This window comes from Babylonia areolata, chromosome 24 (genome assembly GCF_041734735.1).
Source record: "Babylonia areolata isolate BAREFJ2019XMU chromosome 24, ASM4173473v1, whole genome shotgun sequence".
NCBI classification, from domain to species: domain Eukaryota; kingdom Metazoa; phylum Mollusca; class Gastropoda; order Neogastropoda; family Buccinidae; genus Babylonia; species Babylonia areolata.
This window is the reverse complement of record NC_134899.1, coordinates 8391671-8415591: the sequence shown is the minus strand read 5'-3', so window position 1 is coordinate 8415591 and position 23921 is coordinate 8391671. Positions and strand designations below refer to the sequence as shown.

The 23921-nt window shown below is 44.2% G+C and overlaps 1 protein-coding gene across 1 annotated transcript in view; it reads left to right on the top strand.

The window, feature by feature from the left end:
* The window catches only part of LOC143298484 (BBSome complex member BBS7-like), a 30831-nt gene extending 7072 nt beyond the window's left edge, over positions 1-23759 (top strand). The window contains exons 7-19 of the mRNA XM_076611295.1: positions 75-141; positions 681-730; positions 7876-8006; positions 8660-8744; positions 12716-12815; positions 13712-13904; positions 15128-15202; positions 16217-16419; positions 18593-18757; positions 19707-19816; positions 20294-20397; positions 21078-21201; positions 22162-23759. Coding sequence (XP_076467410.1) covers positions 75-141; positions 681-730; positions 7876-8006; positions 8660-8744; positions 12716-12815; positions 13712-13904; positions 15128-15202; positions 16217-16419; positions 18593-18757; positions 19707-19816; positions 20294-20397; positions 21078-21201; positions 22162-22298 — 1544 coding nt within the window. The 3' untranslated portion in view covers positions 22299-23759. The remainder of the gene's footprint in view (positions 1-74; positions 142-680; positions 731-7875; positions 8007-8659; positions 8745-12715; positions 12816-13711; positions 13905-15127; positions 15203-16216; positions 16420-18592; positions 18758-19706; positions 19817-20293; positions 20398-21077; positions 21202-22161) is intronic.
* Positions 23760-23921: the final 162 nt, after the last annotated feature.

Below are 23921 nucleotides of genomic sequence, written 5' to 3'. Positions count from 1 at the left end.
ATTTCTTGACAATTTCAGTGGATACTTTGGAATGATATATGTATGAATATGTTTGGGTTTATATTGTTACGCAGGCGAGGAAGGCAACGAAATAGTCTATGGAACATCAGATGGCAGGGTGGGTCTGGTGCAGATTGGGAAGTAAGTCCACTGTGTTTTTTTCTTCTTTCTTCTTACCTCATTGTTTGACAGTCTCTTTTTTGTGTACTTTGTGTGTTTAATGTGTGTTTGTGTGTGTGTACTTTGTGTGTTAAGTGTGTGTTTGTGTGTGTTTATGTGTGTGTGTGTGTGTGTGTGTGTGTGCAAGCTCATTTCAGACTATGAAAACTTGCATCAATGTGTAAAATGCAACCCTTTTTATGGGAATGCTTTTCATAACTTGCGTGCTCCAAATTTATCATAGTGATCATGAAAACAACACACAAAATAGTGGTTATTTTTATGATATTTTCATTGATGGTGTTTCTCTCCAAGATTTACATTGCTGAAACAAATTGCTGCCATTCAAACTTTGTGCAAAGTACAAGTGTAACTAGCAGTACATGGAATTATTTATTTATTTTTTTCCATTTCAATAGTTTAGTTTTCTTTCTTTCTTTTTTTTTTTTTTAATTATATATTGTGAAATCATTATGCACTTATATTTGAATATTTCAAAATTTTCTGTTTGTATGTCACAGATTAGGTCCAAGTCATAAGTGGGAGATGCCTAATGAAAAGCGGAATGGAGGTATGTGATGACTCAGTCTTTCGTATCAGTAACTTTCCAATATATTCAATTAACCCCTTGATTGCTGCTGCTGAGTACGCTTGTCACTGAAATGAAACTGAGCTTCCAGGTGAGGATGTCACTCACCTATATAATAATGATAATAATAAAAGGACATTTGGTGTCATATACTGTACCATGTCAAACTGATGCAAACTAGGCCTATTGGTTTGCTCTGCTTGGCCAAATTTCGCGCGGCTAACAGTGAAAAGATGGGCCCACCGCTCTCAGCCAATCAAACGCCTCTAAAAACTATAAGCGCTTAATCATTCCTTTGGCCAAGGCTCTCCACGCCATCTTGTCAGGTTTACGCTCTGTCTCGTCTTACGCTTTTTTCGGCTGTTCAGCGTATCCTTTTGGCCTTATTTTGCTAGCGCGGCGTGATGCCATTTTCAGCCTCTCTAACATTCCTGTGGAGGAGAGGGCTGCCCTGCGGTCCATCCCAGCACAGCAGCACTCCCTCTTCGGCCAGTTCCCGCTCCATTTTGTCAGCCACAGGGCAGAGACAAACAGGGAGGTGGCCTCATATTTGGCCCACACCTCTCATGGGCTCCAGGGTTCTATGCCATTGAAGAGACTGGCCACCAGGGCCCCTCCATATACCACGCCGCCTGTCAAGGCAGCGTGTGCCGAATCAGTGGCAGAGGAATAAACCACCTTAGGTCTGTCCAAGCCGACCGGCCATGCCCAAGGCCAGAAGGCAGCACCCCCAATGGCTGGGCCCCGATTCAGCACCGCCAGTCGTTCAGCCCCTCCAAGTAGGAAACTTGTCCCGGCATGCACATCAGTGGTGTGCTCTGGGACTCAACGACGGGATTATGTCGGTGCTAGAGTCGGGGTACATGCTGTCTTGGGTGGAGGATCTCCCCCCTCTAAAGATCCACTCTTCCTCCTTAGGTGCCCAGCTCGACGGAGCAGGAGAACGTCCTAGAAAAAGAGATATCGCACCCACTCCTCATGGGGCTATATCTCAACTCTCGGACCGGGCCCCGGTTTTTACGGCTGGTTGTTGGTGATTCCAAAGGTCTCGGGAGGGTGGAGACCAGTTTTGGACTTGTCCCCCCTCAACAAATTCCTCCCCAAAATCAAACTCAAGATGGACACACAGGCACAGATTCGGGAGACCATCCAACAAGGTGATTGGCCTACCTCTATCGATCTGGAAGATGCTTATTTTCATATACTCATCCATTCGGCATCCCGTCGGTACCTGAGGTTCGTGTGGAGGGACAAGGGGATCCAGTTCCCGGCCCTCCCATTTGGTCTGTCCCTTGCCCCTTTCCTGTCTACCAAGGTGGTGCGGGAATTGGTGTCCATCGTCCGCTCAGAATCCATTTGTCTCTGTGTGTACCTGGACGACTTGCTTATCCTGGCCCAGTCGCAGGCCCGGTGCCTGAGTCATACGGCCAGACTTCTAGACCTTTGCTCCCAACTGGGCTTCCTCATGGACCAGCAGATATGCGATCTGTCCCCATGTCAGTCCTTCGACTTCTTAGGGATGAGATTCGACATGCGGTCTATGATAGTCTCTCTGGCGCCAGATCACTGGTACCGTCTGGCAGGCCTCCTCAGCCACTGGCGCCACTCCTCCCAAGATACAGCGCAGACACTTTCTTCCCTCTTGGGCATGATGGAGTCCACGGCACCTCTCATTCCCCTGGACAGGGCTCTCAAGCGCCCTCTCCAGAGGGTACTGAGGTTACGCCGGTCCCAGAGCACTCAGCCATGGGATACCCAGATATGGCTGGGCGAGTGGTTCCTCGAGGTGACATCAGAGTGGTTAATCACCCCCTTTGGACACAGGGGGTGCCCTTAGCCCCACCTACTCTTCAGGTGGCACTCTTCACAGACGCCTCCTCCCTGGGCTGGGGAGCCCACATGGACTCACTCTATGCAGCAGGGACTTGGTCCCCGGAGGAGCGCCTATGCCACATCAATGTTCTGGAACTGGAGGCAGTTCGCAGGACTCTCCTGCACTTCATGGGGGAGGCCACTGGCAAGACCATCCGCTTGTTCACGGACAAGACGACGGTCGCATGTTATGTGAACAAATGGGGGGAGCGCACTCGGCAGACCTCTCAATGCGGACTGAGGCTCTCCTCCGTTTGGTGCCACAGCAAGGGCATTGCACTTTCAGCGAGACACTGAGCAGGAAAAACCAACTTCTTGGCAGATGCTCTTAGCAGGCCCAAGAGTGTCATGCGCACAGAGTGCACCCTGGACAAGGACAGCCTTCAGGGGGTGTGGGAACAGTGGTTTCGGCCGATGGTGGACCTTGTTCAACAAGAGACTTCCCACTTCCGTGTCTTCGGTTGCCGACCCAGAAGCGTGGGCAGTGGATGCTCTCTCTCTAGATTGGAGCAGTCTGATTGCCTCCGCGTTTCCTCCCTTTCCAATTCTGTCCAAGGTGATACGGAAAGACAGATTGGAACACCCGCAGCCGATCCTCATTGCGCCGAAATGGCCAGCCCAGACCTGGTTTCCGGACCTTCAGTCCCTGACACATGTTCCCACCCCTGGAACTTGAAATCTCATCTGCTGAGGCAGCCTCACTCGGGCACTCCGCATTCCAATCCTCAACTGCTCCACCAGCACGCATGGCTGCTGTGCGGTCGGAACTGTCAGCATCACCATTGAAGTCCTCGACCCCTCGGTCGGCCTCTGTGTTGGCTGTGCTGACCCAGGGGTCTGCCTCCTCTGACCTCCTCTCCATAGTCACCAGAGCAAGGAGGCAGGGAATGGAGACTTTGTATGACTTTCGCTGGAAGATATGGTAGCGGTGGTGTACAGCTCAGGGCATTACCCCTACGAACCTTACGAGCATGCAGCTGGCCAACTTTCTGGCTCTCTGCTCCTCGGTTCATCCTGTCTGCTAGTTCTGTGCGAGGGTACAGGTCTGCCTTCTGTACCACAATGCAAACAGCTAGGTGGTTCCGCCTTTGAAGTGGATTGCCTGCTCAGAGAGGTGGCTAGGGGTGCCCCTCTGAAGGAAGCTAGAGACCCCAGAAGAGTGCCCCTCTGGGACTTGTTCCTGGTGCTGGATTTCATTCGAAAACAGCCCTTCCTACCATTGGGGACTATTCCTGTTGACATCCTCACCCTCAAGACCACTTTCCTTCTGTGGCTGGCCACAGGCAGTCGTAGAAGTGAGCTGCACGGGCTTAGTGGAATGCCACAAGATCTGGCCTTCCACAGAAATGGTTCCATCACTATTCGTTTCCTTCCAGAGTTTCTGGCTAAGAACCAAGACCCTGAGGTTCCTTCCCCCTCTCCGAGGGTCAGACCTTTGTCTGATATTCTTGCCCAAGATGATGAGGATAGGCACCTGTCCTGTTCGGTGTCTCAAATATTATTGGGATAGGTCTCGCCATAGGCGTTCTTCTCAGAGGTGTCTGCTCATCTCCCTCAATGAGAATTACAAGAAAGACATCGCTGCAGGCACCATTTCCCGCCAGGTTTCCCAAGTCATTCGTAGAGCCTACTCTCATGCACACAGGGATATCAGCTGTCTTCATCCCAGGGCACACGAAGTGCGGGCCATAGCTACTTCGGCTGCTTTCCAGCACTCAGTGCCAACGCAGCATGTCTTGGAGGCAGCCTTCTGGCCGTCTGAGAATCCCTTCATCAACTTCTACCTCAGGAATTTCCGTATGACCAGGGCTGACGGTTCCAAGGGGATTTCCTTTGTCGCGGCTAACACTGCCGTCTCAGTTACAAGGGCTCCCCATATGAACCAGTAGGCGTTGCCCGCCTCCATTTGCTTTAAATTCTGCATCAGTTTGACATGGTACAGTATATGACACCAAAAGGAGGAGTTTGTATTATACTCCATGTTTGGTGTTAAATATACTTACCATGTCAAACTCGAATGCCCGCCCGTCCATCCCCGCGTCTCCGCCGTGGTTCTCATGGGGCATTTTTGTTCATGGCCACGGAATGATTAAGCGCTTATAGTTTTTAGAGGCGTTTGATTGGCTGAGAGCGGTGGGCCCATCTTTTCACTGTTAGCCGCGCGAAATTTGGCCAAGCAGAGCAAACCAATAGGCCTAGTTTGCATCAGTTTGACATGGTAAGTATATTTAACACCAAACATGGAGTATAATACAAACTCCTCCTTTTGGTATGCCCAGTCTAATGATACAAAAGCCCTGGGTATTTACAATAAAAAAAAAAAATGCAATGACGTGTGCATACTAAAAAAACACAAATACACCCGCACGCACAAATCATCCCGTTCCAACTCCATCCCACAAACCCACACCCACTCCACACAAGATGTAGACACACACACGCACGCACGTGCGCATGGACATCCTGATCATTAGAAGTAAAAAATTGACTTGATTAAAACATAAAAGTGAAGACTAGGAATTATTTACTGATTTGAATGGCTGGAAATAAATGAGTTTTCAAAGAGGTGTTGAAAGAAGGGCAAGAAACAGCATGATGGACAGGAAATGAGAGTGAGTTCCATGCGGAAGAAGCCTGGAAAGAGAAAGTGCGTTTTCCATATGATCTGGTTCTGTAGGAGGGAATTTTTAAGAGACGGTCATCACCTGATGACTGGAGCTGGCGAGATGGAGAGTAGTAATGCAGAAGCTCAGAAAAGTGAGGAAACATGCCAGTCATAAATTTGTAGCACAGGAGAGAGTTTGTAATCTATTCTTTTCTCAATAGGTAGCCAGTGGAGGGAGTGAAGGAGAGGAGTAGTATGAGCAGAAGATAAGCCATGCAGCATTGTTTTGGATTCTCTGAAGCCTGGATAACAAGTGGTTGGGGCATCCAGCGAGCAAAGACATAAATTACAGTAGTCAAGCCTAGATAGGACCAGGGAACAGACAAGGGTTTTTGTTGCATCCTGAGACAGAAGGTGCTGAATAGAGCCTGTTCTACATAACTCAAGGTAACATATCTGACAGATTGAGAAAATCTGCCATTCAAAAGATAGAGTCTGGTCTAAGTAAACACCAAGGTTGCGTACAATTTTTGAAGTTGGAACATTGCACCTATTTAACTGAACGGCTTGGGGAAGTGAAACAGAATTAAGCAAACATTTACTGTATTCTGTATTTGGACATTTTCCTCCTGTGACTGCATTCTTTGTGTTCAATAAAATGAATTATGCCACTTAACCCCTAGGCTGCCTATATGACGAGATAACTTGTCAGCACAAGCATGTACGCTTTGCTGCCACAATGACTAGATAACTCGTCATCAAAATATTCAGACTTTTCCCCGGTTTGCATTGAGTTCGTTGACAAAAATACTGATGGCTTTAGCTTGGGGAATCTTTCTAGATTCTGTTCATAGCTAGAAACCCCATCTACATGATGAGGCAGTCCTTCATTTGAACGTTTTGGTTGGGTTACTGCCGCAGTGTTTGCCTGGCTCCTCTCCTCACTCGCTGAACATAATGTCGGTCTCCCAGCTCAAGCATGCAATTGTGGTGCATTAAATCAACCAAGATTGCTTTGTTTAGGTGATGCTCAGAAAGAATTGAAGCGTAATTTTGAAGGAGAAGAGAGTCATGAACATTTATAGGACGATTTGATAGAAAATAAAGGGAGCAATCAAGAGACTGGCCAAGATACGACTATCAGTGAGTGATGCTGGCTGTACAGCTGTAGCAGACAGAAAGTTACTGAATTATTAGCAGGACACAGTGTGAGCAATTTTCTTGGTACTCGGCCAACACGGTCTGATGAGAACTGGATGAAGTGACCGTGTGAGAGGGGTGAAGAGGAGTGGGGTGGATACTGAGGGGGTGTGGCCCCACATCCGTATTATCACTTGGAGAAGTCACAATTCATTGTGTATCTGTCTCTCTTTTTTTTTCTTTTTTTTTAATATTGTGGCTGTTTTAGTATGATTTGTGTGTGCAGATATTATCCATTTGTCCAGAAAATATGATATTTTAGTGCAAATTACCTGACCAATGTTTGTAATGAACAAGTTGAAAGTGTGACAAAAAACAAAACTCTGATTTCAAAACAACAGCATGTCACTGAAAATGTATAAAATAGGAAAACATCATGTGCTTTGTATTCTTTATTCATTTACCTTTCAGAAAATGTATACTTTTATGGGTCTTTCTCCAATAACAAAGAGCACAAAATTTTTTGAAAATATATACCCATTTTTTGTGAAAAAAAACTTGGCAGATAGATTTCACTTAAATCTTATTTTCCTGGCAGCAAAAGGGTTAAAAGGTGTACAAAAAAACAGTAACTGCACTTTGGATTCATGCCACTTTGATCGGATCTGGTTTCACCAAGGCTGAACAGTCAAGGGGTTAATGATGGTTAGACCTGAACATCACTCGTTTTCTGTAAATAGTGGAAAAAGTACACCCTTTGTTGTGACATAATGCAGTGTGTTCATTTGGTGGTGAGATATCTTCAACGTCTATTTTTGACCCATCATATCTCTGTCATCCTTTATCTGCCTGCTGGTTACTTTCTTCTTCTCACTCTGCCCTGATTACGTCTCTTTCCTTTCTCTTATGGTCCACTCGATTTTATCTTAATGCGCTTACTTATTTGTTTATCTTGTGTAATTGTTTTATTTCGTTTTATGTGAATGCTTTCCACAAACATGGGGTAGGCTCTCAAGGCCTGACCAGCGCGTTGAGTTTTGTGCAAAGGTCAGGCATCTGTTAATTAAGCAGATATGATGATGATGGAGTCTCCCGTCAGACTGACGGATGAGTAGGCAGGCAGGCTTATCTGTCGGTGTGCGTCCTCATATGGGAGAAGAGGCCAATTCTAGATGCGCAGCACTTCCCACAGGTGTTGCAAGGGAAACCGTCTCCAGAAGTTGAGCCCTGCTTCCTTTGCTCCCACTTCTCCTTAATGGCCAGCGTTCTCTTGTTTTCAAATGTCTTTATGCCACTAGAGCACAGATATAGTGTTACATATACAGACCAGTTTGCATGCTTTGATTCCTTGAAACTGAAACATGAATTTACTTTGTTTGCGTCAGTACTGATGCTTTTTCTTCTTTTTTTTTAACATTGTTTTTAATTATTTTATCTATGAGTGGTTACTTTGTTCTTGGTCTACCCTCACTATTTCTGGCTATTTTTTTTTCTTTTTCTTTTTTAACAGGCGTGATGTGCATCGACAACTTTGACATCACTGCGGACGGCACTCTGGACCTGGTGTTGGGGAGGGATGATGGGCTGGTGGAGATCTACAGTTTTGATGAGGCAGAGGAGCCTGTGTTTCGCTTCAGCCATGTGAGTTGTCTTCATTGTGGTGGTGGTGGTGGGTTTGGTGTGTGTGTGTGTGCGTGCATGCGTGTGTGCTTGCTTGCATTTATGTGTGCATTCGTGCATGTTTGTGTGTGGTGGAGAGAGGAAGCAGGTCTAGTGGAGAGGAGAAATTCTGTAAAAAAAAAAAAAAAAAAAAGCAAAAAACCCTCCAAAAAACTGTTGGATGTGAAATGAGACTCTCTTTGACAAGAAATGTCTATATTTCTGACCACAGGTCCCTCCTTAGGGACTGTGATCAGTGGAAATAACAGTGGAGGTAACGGCAAGACCTGAGATTAGTTATAAGTATTATTCAGCTGAGAAAGCAAAGATGGACAGACCCAGGGAGGGAGTTTTTTTTTTGTTGTTTTTGTTTTTGTTCTTCCTTTAGGTGGTAGTGAGATGAGATAATAGTGGGGGGAAATGCGATGGGGAATTGGAAGATACGTTTTGATATGTATATATATAATTTGTTTTTTTGTTTTTTTGTTTGTTGTTAAAAGCAAAAAAAGAGTAGGAAGGAAAAGTGAGATTTGGTCTTTTTATATGATATATTGAGAGGGAAAAGGCCAGGGGGAGTGGCTGAGCAAAGGAAAACATTGTATTAAAAAAAGAAAAATGCTTTGCGATGTTCGCAGACATGTTCGGAGAGTGTGACAGCTGTGCAAGGAGGGGTGGTGTCCAGTCCAGGCTATGAGGAAATTGTCTGCTCCACTTACGCTGGTAGGTCCCTGACCGACTGACTGACTGTCAGCTGACTTCTTAGCGGCATCATGTGGTGTGTGTGTGTGTGCATGCTGTCTCCAGGATTGTGTGCCATGAAAATAATGCCAGATCTTTCTGTTGCTTGTTTGTGGTTTTGAAGAAAGGTTGGGATAGTTGGGGGCAAAAGGGTTATGACGGAGATGTCGTGAGTGGAAAGGAAAAAAAAAAAAAGAGATGGGAGTGCAGAAGTAAGAGAGATATACAAACAGTGTGGCATGGAGACCTTGTGTGAGGTGTCATGCTGTATAAAATTCTTAGTGTCAGTGTGTTGCATTACTTTTTGTCGCAGGAGATATCTGAGTGGAATTTGGTCTGCTCTCCTCGGGGGAACGCCTCACTACAGTGCAGCGCCTCCCATTGTTTTGTTTTTTCTAGTCCACAAGAGTGTATTTGCTTCGCTGTCAAAGTGGATTTTTCTGCAGGATTTTGCCAGGGACAACCTGTTTGTTGCTGTAAGAGTCTTTCATGTGCATTAAGTGCATGCCACACATGGTACTTCATTTTATCGTCTCATACGAATGATTATATTTACAGACACAGGTGGTGGTACTGGGAGTTAGGGTTAGACAGAAGGGGAGAGGGGTGTGAGGGGCAATGGGGAGAGGGAGTTTGGGGTTTTGAACAGTCAGCATGGAGAGCTGCATGATTTTGTTCATTTGTGTGTCATTGGTTTTCTTGCTTTTGTGGACATCATTTTTTCATTGTTTGTCTTGCGACAGTTTCAACCTGTGGAGACTTGCTCCGCGTTGTGTTTGCCTTGCCGCTTACCTCTCACACCTTCTCTTTTCAGGGAAGATATTCTCATTTTTACCTGACCGATTGCTTGAGGCCCAAACGAAAAACAAATACGGGTTCTCTAAAGCTGGTGTGCAGAGAATTCATGCTCTCAGGTACCCTTCAGTTCAGGACAGGTGGTTTCACTCTGCATGTTCAGCATGGACCTAGGGTCTTGTTTCCTTATGTTTCAGGTGTATAGAGAAACTGGTGAAGTTTTCATATGCATGTACCCTCACATCCTGTGGCATGGTGTAAATAGATGGAAAAGATAATGTTATTAAGATAGTTGACAAGCCAACAGCTCATTCAAAAATATTTTGACCCGCCTTAAAAAGCGTAAGTGAAGATTTTGGGGTGCTTGATGAATGGAAAAGATGTCTGTAAAAGACAAATAAAAGATGTTAGTATGCATTATAATCTTTTTCTCATGAACTAGGTATGGTTAGTGCCTAGCCATATGTAAATTAGATGTGTGCTAGAGATAGAATGGTTGACAGAATATGGTGCTAAATATGTGAAAATTGTGCTCAAAACATCAGTTAGGAACAGGGGTTATTTATGTGCAATTATGCATTTGTCATTCACTGTCCCTCTGATGTGTGTGTTTGTGTGTGTGTGTGTGTGTGTGTGTACACATATATGTGTGTGTGTGTGTGTGTGTGTGTACACATATATATGTGTGTGTGTGTGTATGACACACACACACACACGCACACGCACACACACACACACACACACACACACACACACACACACACACACAAGCCAGGTCTTTCCCCTTCAAAAACAAATACCATACACAAGGCAAGTGTGCCCATCTTATACCCCCACACACGCCCCACACATTTTCACTGCTGACTGGTATCTATATCTTAAAGGAAGGACAGTGATATTTCAAGAGCTGTTGGGCTTTGGGTTTTTTTTTAACAGCATGCACAGGTTCAAATAGTGGTTGAGGCAGATTTTTCTTTAGTCCATTGCATGTGATGAAGGGTGTGGGTTTGAGGTAGTCCTGTTTGTACTAACATGCCATGCCCATGTGATTAGGCTATTGGGGTTATAACATGTTGTTTTGCTTATCACTTGAATTTATATGGAGAGAAAGGTCTTGCACACACACGCAGATACATACAGACACATATACATACACACACTCAGACACAAACACACACACACACACACACACACACACACACACACACACACACACATGCTTGTACACACACATGTGCATGCACTCATGCATGTTTCACCATGAAATTTGTTTAAATATCCTTTCATTATCTAAATGGCAAGGGATGAAGGTGATGAACCAAGCAGTATGTTATAACCCCAGCTTGTTTGGTTGATATCGAACGTCAGCCTCTAACCAGAAGACCAGAAACTCATCAACCATGTTCTGTACCCTCCCACACATCCTTTCTTCAAGCTGATATGCCTCGTAGGGTTCCATGCACACTTCTGTTGATAATGAATGTTGAATTATAAATAATCTATTTATGTAGTGCTGAACCTTGTGCTGAGACAAATCAATGTGCTGTCACTCACAACTTTCACATACATGTGTAATTCTGAACCAAACGGATGAAAGACAGAACTTATAAATCTATACATGTAGATAGAAAGGCTAGAGAAACGATGGTAAGAAAGAGTGGCTATTTTGGAAAGAGGTATGTTTAAGGTCAGACTTGGAAAGTGCTGAGTGCAGGGATTTGTTGAAGAGAAAGAGGGAGATCGTTCCCAGTGAAAGGTCCAGAATCAGGAAGAGCAGCGGTGGATTGTTGGGTGTTAGAGTCTGGGAACACAGAAACAGACTGGGTCTGAACCTGATCATAGAGTAGGTTGATGGGGTGTAAAGGTGAAGGCAGTCACACAGATATGATAGGGCTTGTGGTTTTGTCGGCGGAGTATTGGGCATTTGGACACTGACTTGTGGAAACCTTAACAGAACTTTCCGCTCCAACACAGGGGCACACACAGCAATGGAGTTAAGCGCTCCATCATTTTGTTGGTTTGGGTCAGCAACAGAAAAAGCATGGAACCAGGGGTAGATAGAATCTAACTGCTAATATTTGAAGTATATGCATGTTTGTATACAACACTGTGCTCACAAGTTGGCTTCAGTTGAAACATTACATATTTTAACCCCTTGACTGCTGCTGGTGAGCTTGCCTGTCAGTGAAGGGTGATTGACTAAGATAACATTGAGCTTACAAGTCAGGATGTTGGTCGCCATTCTTTATTTAGACTCATTCCTCTTGGGATTGCATTATTTTTTATTAACAAAATAAATTACACCACTCACGATAGTAGCTGTACGCTGCAGATCCTCCAGACATGGAAACAGAAACATCCCCAACATGCACACCCCCAGAACGGAGTATGGCTGGCATTTTAATAGTGTTAAAATGGTCACACACAAAAAAGCCCACTTGCTGATATGAGTGAAAGTGGAGTTTAGCTGACATGCACAGAAAGTAAGAAAAGAGCAAGTAAAGAGAAAGAAATTTGAAGACATTTTTCAAACACTAAATTTCATTTAAACTAGGACATGGCAAAGTGATCAGCATGATAGTCTGATGACTGGGAGGTTGTGGGATCAAGCCCATTCACAGGTGTCTTTTTTTCTGGCCAGTGGCTGGCTCCTACCCAAAGTTGAGGGGGTTCAAAGGGGGAGCCACAGTTGAGGGTCATCCATTTCAGGGATGCATCTTTGGGAGTGTTGGTAAGATTCCCTGACCAACACTGCAGGTGTCCGTATCTCTCAGCCTGGCTGATGATTGGATGTATTGTGAAGAGTACAGCCTTGTCAAGTAGTCCAAACATAAATAAATGGGGTCCCTTAGCAGCATCTTGTTCACCCCCATCTTTGTTCATCATCATTGAAATATAGAAGAGAAAATGTCCAAAATTCTGGCGCACCAATAAAACAAAAATAACAACAAAAAACAAAAACAACAAACAAACAAATTTTTATTTTAACCAGGATTTCAATCTTCAATCAAAGTGAAGAATAAAAAACCCAAAATGTCTGAAAATGGAGACATGAAGCCAGCTTGTGAGTACTACGTCTTGAAAGAAGTGACACCTTAGACGCTTGCCCTGCATGATTCCCTTGCTGCATGTGGCCCATGGTGCTCTTCCCCTCGCAGGCTGGGTGTTTGGCCTGACCTCTGAGCAGCAGACCAAGCAGATGGGGTCGTCGCAGGTCAAGCTGGATCCCATGGCGACAGCTAAGATTTCCACACTCAAGTAGGTGGTGTGTGGGATGGGGATAGGGGCTTGGTCTGGTATACATTGTGCTTTGTGGAAATGGGATTGGTCCACAGTGATGGTTTGGATATGTGTGTGTGTGTGTGCGTGTGTGTGTGTGTGCATGTGTGCGTGCGTGTGTGTGTGTGTGTGTATGTGTGTGTGTGTGTGTGTGTGTGTGTGTGTGTATACAGTGTATGTATGTACATACATACCTAGGTAGATTGATAGATGCATGGATATATAGATAGATAGTCGTATATATTGATTAAAAAAATCATTAAAAAAACTCCTGTTTGTCTTGCCTTTTTTACATATATATATATATATATTTTACTGTTGTTCAGTTCAGTCGACATACGCCTGTCCTGTCTTTTGTTATTGTATAAATGTATGTATGTATGCATGTATGCATGTATGTATGTATGCATGTATGTATGTATGTATGGATGGATGTATGTTTTTGTTTTTGTTTGTTTGTATTTGTCCAGGATATTGTTGATTTTTTTCCTCTCTTTCTTCTTCTGTCTGTGTGTGAACGTGTTCCCTCTCTCTGTTTTTTTTTGTTTTTTGATTTGATTATCTCCTATATTGACAATGTCTCACGTGTATTTTATAGAATTGAATTTGAAACGGTACAGCTGGGTAACATGTCATTTTGTGTGTGTGTGTGTGTGTGTGTGTGTGTGTGTGTGTGTGTGTGTGTGTGTGAGATAAATAGAACAAAAAAAATAACAACAAAAAAACCGCAGTACCAAGACACCTTTGCCAGGTTCTCTCCCTCCTCCCCCCATCCCCGCCCCCCATCTTCCCCCCCCCCACCCTGCCTTTTCCATGTCTGGTGATGCTGACTGACTGAATGACTGACTGACTGCAGTGGCTGTGTGTGTGGGCAGGTCGGAGCTGGACTCACTGCAGACCAAAGTGTCGACGGAGCGGGAGAAGTACCAGCAGTCGGCCTACTCCAAGTCGGCCGTGTCGGCCATCCCCTTGTTCAGCATCAACGAGAAGTTTGTGCTCAACAGGGAGGACGCCAGCTACACCCTCAGCCTGGAGCTGCAGACGCCCATCGATAACGTGCTGCTGCAGGTAAAGAAGGGTTTGGGTGTTGCACATGTGTATGTGTGTGTGTGTGGGGGGGTAGTGAGGGGGAGGGTGGAGGGGGGCGGAGGATGTGGGGAGGGGCAGGCGGAAGATGTTGGTGAGGGGGGGTGGGGGGGGGGGGGCAGGAGGATGTGGGGGAGGGGGAGGGGTGAGGGAGGGCTGGGACAGTGGGAGGAAGGGTTTGGGTGTTGTGTAGTGTTGTGTGTGTAGTGGGAGAGGGGGTAGTAGGGGCTGGGGGGTTGTGGGGAGGGGCAGTTGGAGGAAGGTTTTGGGTGTTGTGTAGTGTTGTGGGGTGGGGGGTGGGGGGCAGGGAGATGGGGAGGGGGAAAGTTGGAGGAAGGGTTTGGGTGTTGTGTGTGTTATATGTGTCTGTGTGTGTGTGGCAGTTGGAGAAAGGGTTTGGGTGTTGTGTAGTGTTGTGTGTGTGTGTGTGTGTGTGTGTGTGTGGCAGTTGGAGAAAAGGTTTGGGTGTCGTGTAGTGTTGTGTGTGTGTGTGTGTGTGTGTGTGTGTGTGGCAGTTGGAGAAAAGGTTTGGGTGTTGTGTTGTGTAGTGTTGTGTGTGTGTGTGTGGGGGGGGGGGATGGAGTGGGAGGGCCTGGAGGGGAGTGTGGGAGTTGTGTGTTAGGTATGTGTGTATGTACAGGTTATGAGTGTTTGTTGTGTTGTGTGTGTGTGTGTGTGTGTGTGTGTGTGTGTAGATGTGTGCATTGTGTGAATGTGTATGTTATGTAGATGTGTGTGTGTGGGGGGGGAGGGGGTGGGGGGTGGGGGTGGATGAGTGTGTGTGTGAATTTCGCCAAGCCTTTGGAAGTGGAAACATTCTCAGTGTGGTAATGCTAAGCAAATTTTTAACGGTGAGTTCCATAGCATTAACTCACTCAGTACGGCCAGTCCTCTCTTCTCCTCTACACAGACCCCTCGGATGTCCAGTGGGTGTCTGAATGACCCAAACTTTAGCTTCCGTCGTCAGAATTGTGGTATTCTTTGTCAACATTCACCTCTTCAGTATAAGAGCCTTCCGCTTGCAATATTTTGATGATTGTAATTGGGGTGAAAGTCGTCTCTTTCACCGTTCGTATGGAAAGAGTTAAGACTTTTTCTTAGTTTACAGAATTGAGAGAAAAAAAAACAACTCTGACACAAAGCAAACTTAGCACTGTTGATATTGCTCATGCAGCTTAGCACCAAGGACGTGTGCACTGTTGCAGAGTGATGTTCCTGTGGACTTGCTGGATGTGGAGAAGAACTCGGCGGTGGTCAGTTTCAGTGCCTGCAACCCAGAGGTGAGTCCGTTTCTGTGATGAGTGTGATTGATGTACATGCCGGTGTCAAAGTACACAGGTAGACGTGATCGCAGATCCTCCCGGGCAACAGGCAAGCAAAAATAGCCTGTGTTAAGAGTGTGTGGTGTGGAGTGTGTATGATTGTGTCTCTGTTGCTGTTCTCTGTGTGTGACTGTGCTATTCTGTGTGTGTATGTTTGTGTGTGTGTGTGTGTGTGTGTGTGACTGTGCTGTTCTGTGTGTGTATGTTTGTGTGTGTGTGTGTGTGTGTGTGTGTGTGTGTGACTGTGCTGTTCTGTGTGTGTATGTTTGTGTGTATGTGTGTGTGACTGTGCGGTTCTGTGTGTGTATGTTTGTGTGTGTGTGTGTGTGTGTGTGTGACTGTGCTGTTCTGTGTGTGTATGTTTGTGTCTGTGTGTGTGTGACTGTGTTGTCATGTGTGTGTATGTTTGTGTCTGTATGTGCGACATGTGCGTGCATGTCTGTGTGTGCATGTGCATGTGTGTATGTGTGTGTGAGTGACTTTGCTGTTCCTTCGCTGCCCAGTTTGAAGGATCTTCACAGCAAGCATCTTGACATCCCCCACCCTGGACCTAACTTCTTCTTCTGTGTTCGTGGGCTGCAACTCCCACGTTCACTCGTATATGCGCGAGTGGGCTTTTACGTGTATGACCGTTTTTAACCCGCCATGTAGGCAGCCATACTCTGCTTTCAGGGGTGTGCATGCTGGGTATGTTCTTGTTTCCATAACCCACCGAACGCTGACATGGATTACTGGATCTTTAACGTGCGTATTTGATCTTCTGCTTGCGAATACACACGAAGGGGGTTCAGGCACTAGTAGGTCTGCACATATGTTGACCTGGGAGATAAGAAAAATCTCCACCCTTTACCCACCAGGCGCCGCCACCGTGATTCGAACCCGGGACCCTCAGATTGAAAGTCCAACGCTTTAACCACTCGGCTATTGCGCCTGTCCCTGGACCTAACAAAACGTCTTTCTTTCGTTTGCCAGGAGGGCAACTACCTGCTGGCGACGTACCGTTGCCAGGCCAACACGACGCGGCTGGAGCTGAAGATCCGGTCGATCGAGGGTCAGCACGGCAACCTGCAGGCCTACATCACCCCTCGCCTGCAGCCCAAGACCTGCCAGCTGCGCACCTACCCCATTAAGCCCCTCTCCTTGCACCAGCGCACACACACCCTGGATGAGGACAGGTGGGTGTGGATGGTGGCGTAGGAGGAGGAGGAAAGGGAAAATGAAGTTGTGTTGTGTTGAACCATATTGTGTAGTTTCTTATTGTTTCGTGTGTTGTATTTCGTCGACGCCAGTTACTAGATAACAAGATACAAGAACACTTTATTATCTCTAAGAAAAAAAAAAGAGAGTTGTTTTTGACATGTTTGCCGACAAAAAACCGGTGACGTATGCATTACCGCCACAGAGCAGCACATGATTACACCATGTTTGCACATTCCAACACGAACAGCCATTTATGGTAATGATGTCTTATACCGCAAAGGTCATAACCCATGTTACCCATGTTCGGTGATCTGTGTTGCATAAAACAGAAAATAAAGGGAAGTAAACAGATTATATGTAGAGTAATAAAATGCAGAATACAGTGCGCACATTACCAATGAAATATTTGATTTAATAATCACACATAAACTAAGACATGCAGTCATATGAATATATACTCACAGATAAAAGGGAATACGCAAACTATGTATGAAAGAATAAAATACAAAGAAGATTTGGTGCTTGTTAACAATATCCACGTTCCAACGCACATAGAATATTAATAATGTAAAATGCGTTCTTTTGGCAATAAATTTGTAACACACATAGACATATGGATATTACATGTGATTAACTGGGCTCTGAAGCCAGATGAATTGAATTGAATAATGCAAGACATGCGTGTGTGTGTGTGTGTGTGTGTGTGTGTGTGCCTGCATGCGTATGTGCCTACATTCGTGTGCTTGTTGCTTGTCATGTCTTCATTCATTCTTGTGTGCTTTGTGTCTGACCTACATATTATTGTAAAGTGCTTTGAGATGTTTGAAAGTGCTGTAAAAACGTACTGTTGTTATTATAACTATTCTTCTTATTTCATTTATCTATTCATTTATTTATTTACTTTATTAATATTATTGGTATTTATTATTATTATTATTATTATTATTGTCCATCTTCCCATTCCAGACCAATGAAAGCCCTGAAGCTGGTAAGACAGTTCAGTATGGTAGATATGTTTGAGGTGTTTATAATTTGTTTCTTTATTATGATTCTTATGATTATGATTATGGTCATGATGACTGTTATCATTATTTTTAATTCTTCTTCTTATTATTATGATTATTTAATTTATATTATGTTTTGTTTTAATCTTTTTTTTATTATTAAAAAAGAATCTTCACTATCATCACTTTTATTATGATGATGATGATGATGATGATGTTGTTGTTGCTATTATTACTACTGCTACTACTATTTTTCACTATGATATTAGTAATTATTATTATTTTTCGGAAGGGGAGGACTAGGCCCGCCTTCCTACAGTGAGCACCAGGACACCGTGAATGTGAGTTTACAGCCTCAATGGTTGTAAAAGGCTGTGGGACATTTAACTCTCTCCGGATGACAAGTTTTCTCCCTTGCTTTTCCCAACAGACGGCCCATTTGTAAGGGTTTGGAAAAAAATTACAAAAAATACAAAATACTGTGTAAGAAAATGAAACTTTCAGAACTGGTTTACTACGTGTTGAGCTATTACATATATATAAAAAAAAATCAAATTTCTCATCTTATTTTTACAGTTTTGCCATATGTAAAAAATACTGCCAATTTTTCACCCCGAATAACCATACCCATGCTCGCTTTCTGCATTAAATTCTCTTTCTTCTTCGTCATCATCCACCTCTTCAATCACAATGTCTGACCCTTCAGTTTGTAGCATTTCAAGTACTTCGGCAACCCTAAAACGTTGCTGTCACTGCCTTGTTCTCTTCACAGCATTCTGAGAAGAGCCCGCTTTGCTAACAGGCTGGCACGCGAGCAGACGACTGGTCAGTGACTTTGTCAGCGTGTGTGCGAGACAGGCCACACATCCCAGGCTGACCAATCATACTGTTCAATTGTGGAGTGACCCAGAATAGTGCACTCTGCTTGGCTAATCACAAAATCATGTGTAAAGCGTACGATGGAATTTTACTTTCGGAGAATGCTATTCCATTCCTTCGTCCGAATCGGAATACGTTTTGTGTAGGAATGCGTGAGCATTCCTTTGTCCGGAGAGAGTTAACCTATGATTTTTATAATTTATTTATTTTCTTGTATTGTATTTTTCACATTTATTCTTTTCATTATCCCTGTATGGGGTGACAGACCGATGAACACACTGAAGCTGACGGGCCAGTTCAGCCTGGCGGAGATGCACTCCTGGGTGTGCTTCACACTGCCAGAGATGCCGGAACGGCCGCCTGCTGGTGACCTCGCCTCCTTCCAGTTTGTCTCCACCTTCCTCAACACACAGCTGGACTGTACCTACAGGTGTGTGTGTGTGTGTGTGTGTGTGCAGAGTGCAGAGGTGCCAGCTGTTATGGTTTCGCCATGTTTTGTTTCGCTTGATCACAGTTTGTTCCGATGTTACGTCAACGTCAAAATTGTTCTGACAAGTTCATTTTCTACTACATAGCATGGTCACATGCTTTCCTGTCATCACAGTACACAGACGCTCTAGACTTAGTGATCACAATGCCAGGGCAGTCACTACTAACCTTGGTTTCGTGTGATGATGCTCAGTTAATCGCGTGTGTGTTTATATTGAAACAGCATTGAGTGGACCAATCAGCTTAATCGTTTGTCTAAATCAAGAGAGACGTGGCTGAATCAAGTTGTCTTGGTCAAACAGTGTCTGTGACCATTTGCTGATGTGGCTCGGAGTCTGAGTATTCCAATCAAATTCAAAAGGTTCCTACCAAATTTTGTGATTGTTCCTACAAACACTTGACAGGGATTGGCACCTGTGTGTGTGTAGGGATGGGTTGGGGTGGTGGGGTGGGAAAGCAGAATGGTTAAGATGCTCAGTCTGCCAGTACTGTCTAGTCATTTGGATGAAAGGATAAACTGAGGTCCCATGTGCAGCAAGCATTTGGGCACTGAAAAAGAACCCATGGCAGCTTAAGTGCAAATAACAAACAACAACACTTTAACCCACACATCTGATTGTTAATAGTGACAACATGTGCATAAAGTGTCTTTGTTTTATATTAATATATTGACATATAAGAAAGGGGAAGGCATTTAAATTATTTCCATTAGTAATTACTTTCGGACAATTAACTCACACATCTGATCATTAACAGGGCATTTCAACATGCATAGAAAGTGGGGTTTTTTATGTTTCAGAAATGGAAAAGCTTTTTCCCTGATTGTTAACTGTAACAGCATGTCCGGAAAGTTGTGTGTTAAGAATAAATATGCATTTATTTATGTACAGGAAAGGAGAAGGCATTTTCCGTTCAGATAATATCTCCACCATCTCCATTCTGAAAGACGTGTTGTCCAAAGAAGCCACCAACAAGAAGATCCGCCTAGAGATCACATTCGGTGAGTCCCTAGATTTTGCTTGGTGGGAAGGTTTGTGAAGTGTGTGTGTAAATGTGGTTTTGGTTTTTATACTTGTGGTGTGTGTGGTTTTGGTTTTTGTACTTGTGTGTGTGTGTGTGTGTGTGGTTTGAGTTTTTGTACTAGGGTTGTGTGTTTATGGTTTGGATTTTTGTATATTTAGTGTGTGTGTGTGTGTGTGTGTGTTTTGGGTTTTTGTATGTGTGGTGTGCGTGTGGGTTTAGGTTTTTGTATGTGTGGTATGTATGTGGGTTTGAGTTTTTGTACTGGCGGTGTGTGTGTGTGTATGTGTGTGTGTGTGTGTGTGTGTGCAGTTTCAGTGGTTGTACTCCTGGTGATGTGTATGTGTATGACTGTAGTAGTGTGTGCATCTGTACAGCTTGTGTAGTTAGTTAACCTTGACCCCAGTCACTGTGACACAGATGCTCTGTCACCATGGCGCACGCTGGTGATTTGCAGATATCCAGGAGGAGACAATCCCCACCACCCTAGCCCTCATCCACCCCCGACTGGAGCATCAGTTACTGCTGGCCAAAAAGGTTCAGCTGCTTGATGCTCTTAAGGTATGTATGGCTAATAAAGGGACAGGGAGTGCTGGTATCTTTTTTTGATATATAAATTTGTGTGTGTGTGTGCATGTGCATGTGTGTGTGTGTGTGGTCTCATAGTGCTGTATATAGTATTTCTTCCATAGAGGTTAGACTGTCTATCAGTATCAAGATAGGCTTTGGTTTATTGCATTATTCCATATCATTATTTCCTATCACGATGTTGTTATCAAGGTAGCATCTGTCAGAATTTCCAACAGTTTGATTTCTGACTTCCCTTCTGACTGCACTGACAGCTTAATTTTCTTGTTTTGAACTGTCAGCTGCAGTGTGTTAGAGATGTACATGCTCAAAAACTGAATTCTGCTTTCATCACCTGAAACCTTTTTGATTTCTTCTCATTTGTTGAGGTCTATTTATCAGTGGCAACAGGTGGTGGTGTTATCAGAGTGCTGGCTACAAATGAAAGGCATGGATTTAGCACTTGAATTTAAAAAAGTTGGTTCTTGACATCAGCATGTGACCCAAGAAGGTGCTGCATTGCATCACATTGCCTTGTATTGTAGTACCTTTTTTTCAGTTCTGCAGATTTCTCTGTGTGAATTTCAGGCTGTTCTCCCTGCAGAGAGCGTGTTGCCACTGTGCAGTGCCACCTTTTTAAAAAGAATTTTTTGTTGTTGTTGCTTGTCCCACAGGAGTTGCAGGTGAATGAGAATGACCTGAGCTTCATGTCCCCGGAGTACCAGCAGATTCTGGAAGATGCCGACACCTTGCAGACAGAGTTCAAGCGACAGCCCTGCCACCTGGAGCGCCTCTACGGTCAGTTTGGCAGTGATGTGCATGTCAGCCTGTTTTGATTCAGGAAGAAAATTAGCCATTTTAATCAAATCAAGACAAGATGATGGAAGAAGCCTGTGAAGTTACTAGGAAGGAAACATTCTCAGTTAACTGCTTTAAAGAAAGCTCTCTTGTGATTTTTAATTATTGGCCAGGTCACATTGTGCCATAGCTGTCATTTTTTTTTTTTTTTTTTTTTCACAGCTAATTCTTTCAAAGCTGTATATCAGATTTCTTCCATGATGATTAGACTGCCCATTTGTATCAATATTTATTGCATCATTCCATATATTTAATTTTCTGTCATGATGTTGTTATTATCAAGGTAGCATTTATCAGAATTTCCATCAGTTCGATTTCTGATTGGTGCCCCCATCTCTTCTTCCACTCCCCTTTTCCAACCCCCTCCCATGCCCCAACAGGGGTGAAAGCATGTATCTGAGTGAGTCTCTGAATGTCTGTTTCCTCTCTCCTGTCTATCATCATTTATTTAATTTGGTTTGTTTGTTTTTGGATAGTGGTGTGTTCATTTCTTTTGAGGGGAAGTTGAAGGTGGTTGAGCCTGTATTGGCATTTCCATAAAATATGCATAATTATTTTGGTCGTTGTAACATCTGTTGAAAAAATGATCCTTGTTTTGTATTTTGTACAACTAACAATTATGATTTGCCCTGTACAGAAATCAGAGTACGTGCAACAGCTTATTTGTGTTCACTTCTTTTCCAGATCATAAAAAAAAGAAACAGAATGACAGATCAAAATCCTTGCCTTGCCAGTAATAATGATAATTTAAAAAAAAAATTGTGTATTCTTTATGTACTGAATCTCTGAACATAGCTCTAGCACCTTACAAAAACAGATATATAAAAAGACACACATGCACACACACCCAGATTGTTGCATGACTTGTAACTCGCATATGATTTTTTTGTTTTTCTCCAGGAATGATCACGGACCTGTACATCGACAAGTTCAAGTTCAAAGGTCAGAACGTGAGGAGCAAAGTGCCAGCCCTCCTGGAGGTCCTAGACAACTACGACTTCAACAACCTGTGCCAGTTCTTTGAGGTGCAGGTGTGAAAGAACTGCTTGTTACCACCCCACCGACAGTTTCAGGGACAGTCTCTTTTGTTTTTTTGTTGCCAGCTGGAAGTTTTCCATCATTCACCATCATCATGTCATCCATATATGTATTTCATATCATCGTTTCCCCTGACTCTTACCATTCATAGATAATGAGGAAAACCTCTTTACCTACAGAATCGAGAGCTTTTCCAGTCACCTTTTTTTTTTTTTTTAAACTCAGCAGCACTTGTGCCACTGTGTGACAGAAAAGATGCCTTGCTTCTGAATGAAAGAGCAATATTTTCTATTCGGGAGGAAGTTCTTTAAGTGACTGAAAGGTGACAGCATCTTGAAAAATAAGATTCTGAAACACATTGTTTTCCAGGTGACAGTTTTTTTTTGTTTCTCTCTCCCATCTCTTGTCCATTCTTTGTGGTGTGTGGACAACAGGGATGTCAGGGCTGGAGACAGGTAGAGGAGAGGGGGCGGAGAACTTGATGTTCACAGAAGTGATCTGAAACCTGTGATGATCATTGAATCTGTGTGTGTGTTTGTGTGTGTGTGTGTGTGTGTGTGCTGTGTCTGATAAAATTATAGTCTGTAGTGTTGTGTTGGTGAAGGGGGGCTGGTTGTTGGTTGTGTGTGCTGTGATGGGTCTGTGTTGAGACGGGCATCAAATATCCCACAGGGTTCACACAGGTTGGGGTTTTGAATCACCAATTTTATAAAAAGCTCTTCCGAAACGTTCACCTCCTCGACTGCTGACCCTTGGTGAAGTGGGATCAGTGTGGCAGAAGTTTGAGGTGAAGTTGCTACTTTTTGTTGTGTGTTCTTGTCAGCGGTGTCATTGATTTTGCTGAACAAAAGTAAGTAATATAGTCCCAAGAGGAAGACATCCAAACACAGAGTGGTGACTGACATCCTGACCTGTAAGCTGTGTCACATCTCGGTGATGTGAAAGCTTTTCAGTGATGAGCATACTTGTCGGCAGCCGCGGTCAAGGGGGCTTCAGGACACTGAAATGTCAAACTATTGCATCAGAAATCTGGAAGGGTGCATTATTCTGAGTACCAATATATTTGGTGTGGGGCAACGGGCGCAGTAGCCGAGTGGTTAAAGCGTTGGACTTTCAGTCTGAGGGTCCCGGGTTCGAATCACGGTGACAGCGCCTGGTGGGCAAAGGGTGGAGATTTTTCCGATCTCCCAGGTCAACATATGTGCAGACCTGCTAGTGCCTGAACCCCCTTCGTGTGTATATGCAAGCAGAAGATCAAATACGCACGTTAAAGATCTTGTAATCCATGTCAGCGTTCGGTGGGTTATGGAAACAAGAACATACCCAGCATGCACACCCCCGAAAGCGGAGTATGGCTGCCTACAAGGCGGGGTAAAAACGGTCATACACGTATAAGCCCACTCGTGTACATACAAGTGAACGTGGGAGCTGCAGTCCACGAACGAAGAAGAAGAAGAAAAGAAGAGGTGTGGGGCGAGGGTGGGGGGTTGGGGGGGGGGGGGGGGGGGGGGGGGTTAATAATATAGAAAGCCCAAATAAAATTAATAACAACCCTCTGTCATTTTTTGTACACTTTTAAGGACTTTAAGAAAGCAAGTCATTTATTTATTTATTTTATATAT